This window comes from Vanessa tameamea, chromosome 3 (genome assembly GCF_037043105.1).
Source record: "Vanessa tameamea isolate UH-Manoa-2023 chromosome 3, ilVanTame1 primary haplotype, whole genome shotgun sequence".
Taxonomy (NCBI): Eukaryota; Metazoa; Arthropoda; class Insecta; order Lepidoptera; family Nymphalidae; genus Vanessa; species Vanessa tameamea.
The window spans coordinates 7,090,484-7,097,902 of NC_087311.1; the positions used below are offsets into that span (position 1 = coordinate 7,090,484).

Consider the following 7,419-nt stretch of genomic DNA (forward strand, 5'->3'; position numbering starts at 1 on the left):
CGACTTGGTTAATCAAATACTTATGACCGGACGATTTCATCGAACAAAGGTATCCGACCATTCAATAAATATACCTGGATTCATCATAAGAATTGGATGTTTCCCCAATTTGGTAGAAATTAACACAAATAACAACGCAAGCTATATAAAATTAGAATTATTAATAAACAAGTTATATTGTGGTGTGCATTGAAATAAGACAATAGTATGTAATAAATTATTTATTTTATAAATATATATAAAAGTACAATTTTGGGTATTTTTAAAAATTTCTACAAAAGCGATCTTGATTTATTTTCCAGCATCCTCTTTGAGTGAAACAGTTCTATTAAAAACCATCTGAAAAAAAGCATAATTAGTCGAAGAAATAAAATTTAAAATAGTTATTAAAAAACGTAATAACACAACAAAAACACTTAGCAGAAAGTCACTTTGCAGATAATATTTTCACGACAATTTTGCATAATTCAATTTTACATGTTCATATCATTTTCACGTTCGTATTAGTAATTTAAATATAGCAACACAAATATCATTCATTCGGTTGCCTCTATGACATTTATTTTGGGTTTGGGTCTGGAAGAGATGTCGTGAGACACCCGGATCGAACGAATGAACTTTCACTATACACTGTCTATTAAATAACGAACACAATGAAATCAATTAACAAAGTTTGAGGATAAATAAATGACTATTGAATGAAATATTTTTAAACAATATTATTTAAAACCTATATTTAATTGCAAGAGGAAGAGAAGAAAAGGCGCCTGGAGGAGCAGAACGCTTTTTCTTAAAGGTATATACATACGTTCGTCGCCGAAGTGTCCGGGTCGACGGAGAAGAAGCCGATGCGTTCGAACTGGAACTTGTCGTACACGCGCGCCGCGCGCAGCGACGCGTCGGCGCACGCGCGCACCGCGCGCAGCGTGTCCGCGCGGCAGTCCGACGCGAAGCCGCCCGGGACTTCGCTCGGGTCTTCCGGGTTTTTGTGTTTGAATCTACATGGACGGGACACTTTATAATGAATATCGAGTTTCGTGTACACCTACTCACTTTTGAAACAAAATATGGCGTTTGTAAATCAACATACGTGACAGAATTTTTCACTATACGAAAGATACAAGTTCGCCCTTTACCTTTTATCGATTAAAAAAAAATTTGACTCTATTCTCACTGAAACATTGGAAGTCTATTAAGATTACTGAAATAAACCTAATTTACATTTCAAAAAATTCTAAAACTTTACTCGTACGTACGATGTATATAAAAAGAAAAAGTTGTTACACTTACAGTGGTTCGTAAAGACGAACTTCAACAGAAATTGGCTGTGAGACCCAGTGGATGAATGCTTTTGGTTTATCTGCCGATTCAGTTGACTCCGCAGTGCATTCTAATTCCGTAACTTTGCCCGTACTATCTTTGATGACTTTTGATACCTATGACAAGAGATGTTACATTAAACAATAAATTTTAAAATTATTGATGTGATACGCTCTGGACCTATTTTGGCAATGGTGGCCATTTTCGGGAGAAAATCGCCAACAGCGCTGGACATGTTACAGTGCACAAGAAAGTACACAAACACACGAGCACTCTAAATTTTCTCACTCATAATCCGAAGTAAAAGCGCAAGACCAACGATTGCTTGAGGCACGAGATTGTTAATTAAAGCACTGCCAATTTCCAGACACCAGGTCTCTACTAAGAAAATATGTCCTCGGAAAAACTCAATAAATGGGTTTTGAGACTTTATGACCCGTCGCTAGACCAACGAGGCAAAACGATCACCATAAATGGGAACGAAATGTTACTAACCTTCAAAACATATCCAGCATGTCGTAATCCTACCGACTGAGTCGGCGTAAGTCGCCGATAGCCCTTCTCTGGCTGTTCCTTGAAGTCGCTCTCTTCGATGAATACAACTTTATCCAATACTACGCTATGAGACCCTTTCTCTGGCTCATTCGGGAAGTCTGGAACTTGAACCGTCAATGGTTTTCCACTTTCAAAATTAGTAATCGTAATCTTTAAAGGTTCAAGAACAGCCATCACTCTGTAATAGAAATTATAATCAAATTCATTTAATTATTATTAACAGAGTTTAACGTAATTTTAAATATTCAGAATATTGTGTAATAGTTACATTACAACAAATTTAGTTTCATATTTAATTTCAAATAAGTAATACACAATAAATAGGGTTATTGTTAACATATTGTTTTCTATTTAAATAAAGTATTTATTGTTTAAATATGGGTGGTATTATTTTTGATATAAAAGGCATATTGTTTGTTGTCCTAGCTACTGCGAGAGTTCTTATTCAGAAAGAGAACTAAGCAATTGATGTTTGTTGTCTAATTTAGTAAAGTGTTTTCTCGTTCTATACATTTAACAAAAAATTATGACACATCAACTATTATTTAATATTTTTGCTTACAGCTAGTAGTTAGTGTATTTTTTATAATCATACAAATGTCATTTCATGTATGTCATATCATCTAATTACTTTTAAAATTTAATATTGCTGATACGATTGTTTCCACCAACCCGCATTGGAGCAGCGTGGTGGAATATGCTCCATACCTTCTCCTCAACGGGAGAGGAGGCCTTAGCCCAGCAGTGGGAAATTTACAGGCTGATTATGTTGTGTTATGTTATGATACGATTGTACTGATTATGTCGGTTTGACAGATTTCGCCCACGGTGCCAAAAATCGGAAGACCGACCAACTACGCAGAACACATTTTAGAGCACAAGTGTGTGCGCAAACACAGATGGGCTTCCTATTCCCTCATTCTCATAATCCTATTGGACGAAAAAACCGACGACCGGAAAGTGTTCAGACGCAGGACCAACGACTTTACGTGCTCGAGGCACGGGAGTGTACACACATCCTACTTTCAGAGTAGATACTGAGAGTTTTTCGATAGAAAACCCCAATATATTTTTTTTATCGGCCCGATCTGGTTTTTAACACCAGAACCTGGGGCTCTGCGGCCTTATATTTAGTTACAAGACCAACGAAGCAGTCGATTACCAACTAATGATTGGCCAATATAAAATATGTATAATAGCTGACATGTAATTTTTTCCTATTGTATTGTTTTGCAGAAGTGTGTTATTTAGGTGTTTCATTTTTGGAGCGAAGATTTTTTAAGAAATTTATAATAAATTATAAAAAATATATCTGTTCTAATATAGATTGATGATTCTCTGATTGCCTGGCAGGAACGTTAATAAATTCTTAGCAAAAATATTTAAGTGACCAGTAAGCAAGCAAACGTCGAATATAAAGGAGTGACTGTGAAAGAGTCGTACGCATGCGCAGCACCGAGTTATAGTCGTAACGTTGGCTGCGCAGCCAGCTGCACTTGAAGGTACCTGGGTGCGGTGACGTTGAGCGCGTCGCGCACGGCCGCGTCCAGCATGGAGGGGTCGACGGCCCCCACGGCGCCCGTCACGCCGAGCCCCGCGCAGAACGCGTTGATGGCAGCGGCCGGCACGCCGCGACGCCGGAGCGCCGTGAGCGTGAATAGTCGAGGGTCGTCCCAATCTGCAAGTAGGAAGAAATTGCATTTTTTTTTAAGACACTTCTAGACATTGTTACTGTTAAAAAAAATCTTGACAAGTCCTAAAATTATATTTCTGTTGAATTTTAATTTAACTACACATATTATAAGAGTTGTATAATTAATTTACAATTATATAATTTCAGAGAAATTAAGAGTTTAAATTACATGAAATTGTTAAAGTTTAAAATTTAACTATTACCATTAACTATTCCCTCTTCGATTAGTTTTCCAATTTTTCTTTTAGAGACAACTGTATAGTTTACGTTCAATCGTCCATATTCCCACTGAACTGGACAGTATATGTCAAGAGCATTGCAAAGCCAATAATATGAAGACCTGTAAAATTATTTACTGATATAACACATGTTAAAATAAGTGCTTTTGGGTATTTCTTTCTTTTCAATTTGTTACAGAGATAAGTATCAAGTCAGAGGTCTTTAAAGACTATTGGAATGTGATCCCCGCAACTCATTTGTCAATAGTAGTGTTAGAAATATAAAGTATCAATTACTATGTCATTAAACCATGGAATCTTAGATGTAATGTACCTTGGCTTGTAATAAAGCTAACTTATTCATCCTTCAAGGCGAAACAAAGTAACATAAAATATAACAGATTTTACTATAAATATATGTGTAGGGTCATTGGTTAAACATTGCTGTCTTCTTTTTGCAAATTTCAAATCAATCATGTCAGAGAAAGAGAAATCAGTGTTAAAGAAAATATCGATTCAACAATATTTATAAGTTAATGTTCCACAGTAGAACAATTGATGATTAAGTGATGCTTAATTACATGAACTACAATATACAAAACTCAACCACCAATTATATAGTTATATTACCTTTTTGTATTTATAAAACATAATTTATAATGTTAAGAATTAATATATATATATATATATATAATAGAATACAATTATAAGGCATACCTCCTTGACTGGAACTCTTTGGTGCACAAAGAGTGAGTGATATGCTCAATACTGTCGCAGAGGCAATGAGTGTAGTCATAAGTAGGATAAATACACCATTTGTTGCCAGTCCTGTGGTGTGGTTTGAACTTTATCCTATATGCAACTGGATCTTGTTTGCCCTCTTCTAACGTAATCTTCATTCTTAACGTTGCCTCGCCTTCATCTATTTTTCCATTTTTCATATCCTTGATATAAAATAAATTGTAAGTTTATAGCAGATAACTACTATTCATTTATAATTGCATAATTACACACATACATACTATTTTCTTAGGAATTATGGAATGACTACTCAGAAGTAATTTCTAACCAAAATGTAAATACCTCAAATAACTGCAAGCTTTCTTCAACAGGTCGATTCCTCCAAGGAGAAGGAGGTGGGTTGAAGCCTTTTATCTCTTCAGATTTTTGGTGACACACATATGCAAGATCCTTGGTGATCAACTTTACAGCCCATTCATAAAGCTGATCAAAATAATCAGAAGAATGTGTGATTTTGTATGGTTTATAGCCTGAATGCAATTTCATAAAATGTAGAATAATTTAATTAAATGTAATAATAATGTTGTATCAAAAATTATTGCTTACCTAACCACTCTACCATATCCTTGATCCCGATAAAGAACTTCTCTTCTTCTTTCTCAGGGTTTGTATCATCATATCTTAAAAAACACACACCATCATGGGCTGATGCATATCCAAAATTGATATTAATGGCTTTGGCATGTCCAATGTGGAGAATACCATTTGGTTCTGGAGGGAATCTGGTCCTGACTTTACCAGATGTTATTTTAAGATGTTCTTCTAAAAGCTGCTTGGTGTTAGGGGTAACTACATAGCCATCACTTTTATAGTTTTCTCCAGGAGCATGAAAAGGTAACTTTTTCATCAATTCTGGCATACTTATTGCTCCTGAAATTTCTCCACTTGATACGGGGACTTCTGAAGCATTTTTACCTACAAATATTAATTGATAGAATTTGGCATTCTTAATAATTAATTGTATATTAATTTAAAATAAATTACATACTTAGTGTTTCTTCCTTCTTTATCTTTTTATTGGCATCCCCACCTTTTGGTTTTTTTTCAGCTTTAGGAATAGGTGCTAAGTCGGCTTCTGTTTTTGGACCTAATAAATCTAAGATCTGCAAACACAATTTCAATAAGAAAATAAGTTACAGTAATATCCATCGAACATGGTACTTATTTGAATTTAAATCACTTGTGTAAATAATACAAAGTAAACTAATAATAATTCATTATTGCTGAATATTTTTTAAATTTTAATTAAATTTCATTCTGAACAGATCACTGGAAATTGTGAATATTTTATATGTTTATGTATTAACAAGACATGTTTAAATACCTGTACATCAACTTCATTCTTAATAGCTTTGCCATCTGCCCATTTTAAGTCGGCTCTAACTGCTTGCATTATAATACCAGAATTAAAGCGGTATCTTTTTTCAATGAGTTCTTGTTTATATTTAGCCATATGTTTTTCAACCGCTTGTTCAACCTGCTCAGGTGTAATTACCACTCCAACTCCACAAGCACTCTCAAAATTATCGACATCTACTTTAGGTTCATTGACATGACTTAATAAATATTCTAATGCAGCATCAACTCTTAATGTAGAATCAAATTTACCATCTAATATGTACTTACAGATGAATGAAAGTTTGTCGCTAATTTGCGGTTTAATCTTAGTGGCCAGATGGTAAATTAATAAACCCGCGCTACTCGAAATTTTTTGTATATCAACCTGAAAAATAAATATATTAAAATAACTTTACACTAAGTTTTATACATAATAAAATTATTTACAGAATAAATTTGCTTTTCTAACCTCTTCTAATGAGGCGAGTAAAAACTTGGTAACGTTGGCATTTTTTAGGGTTTCTTTAGCCTTTTGCTCACTTAATCCTAGAAGTTTAAATTTTTCTACAGTTTCTACGGTAGACATTTTGTCTAATATGTTATTTCTTTAAGTAATTCAAACTGCATATATCTATTATGTATTTATCTAACCGCTACTGCCGAAAGCTAATTTCCTGATGGAATTTAAATAAAAACATGATGACAGATTTGACACGTCCAGCTGAAATTGACTTTTGACATTTCAACGATGACATTTAAGTGATACAACCATCGTATGTTTTTTCCATATTGTTAATATAAATTTAATTTCTACAAGAAATATGTCGAGTTATATACTATTGAAGAAATATTTCATAATTAAAAAAAAAAAAAAGTCCATGAATTAAATATTTTTTCAGTAAATTGAAATAATTGTATATAATTATATATTCATTTTCAATAAATCAATCGTTGAAAAAATTGTGAAAATTTCTTTTTGTACTGTTTTGTTCACACACGGTCCCACCGTCTCTACTTACGCTAGAATGACGTCACTACGTCAGGGTGTCACGGTAGCGTGCGAAAGCGAATAAGCGATCCCGTGGCGCCCGCCGAAGAGACGGAGAGGGTACCGCTGGTTTTTTAGTGGGTTTTGATGTGTACCGGGGCGCACTCGCGTTCAGGGCACTGGCGAGTCCCACATACCCCCCCACTTCCATATGGGGAAAATGCTTTACGCCTTTTTGCAGCGAGATAAAAAAAAAGGATGAAGTCACTAACGTAATCGTATCGTGAGTTCGATGGCTTGCCGTACGAATTCGATACTTTTTCGTGCTTTGGACTACACGCACTTTACGCCATTCTTTTTATGACGTATCCGTTCGAGCTGTATCAGTGACGGACCGTTAACTTGATTGTATTTTGATAAAGCTTTTTTTTCATTAAACTTGATTGTTTTTTAATTAAATTATAGTAAAAGCTAAAAAAGTGCGTGAGATGTAATAGCAGTTTTAG

At 34.5% G+C, this 7,419-nt stretch overlaps 1 protein-coding gene across 1 annotated transcript; it reads right to left on the reverse strand.

The window, feature by feature from the left end:
• Positions 1-208: 208 nt before the first annotated feature.
• On the reverse strand, positions 209-6,657 carry LOC113397172 (probable glutamine--tRNA ligase). Its single transcript, XM_026635400.2, has 12 exons — positions 6,395-6,657; positions 5,912-6,310; positions 5,576-5,690; positions 5,134-5,502; positions 4,870-5,057; positions 4,504-4,730; positions 3,772-3,908; positions 3,382-3,553; positions 1,816-2,053; positions 1,291-1,436; positions 809-998; positions 209-339 (listed from the first exon to the last, which is right to left on the reverse strand). Exons 1-12 carry the CDS (start codon positions 6,509-6,511, stop codon positions 292-294), a joined length of 2,346 nt encoding a protein of 781 aa, XP_026491185.2. The 5' UTR covers positions 6,512-6,657; the 3' UTR covers positions 209-291.
• Positions 6,658-7,419: the final 762 nt, after the last annotated feature.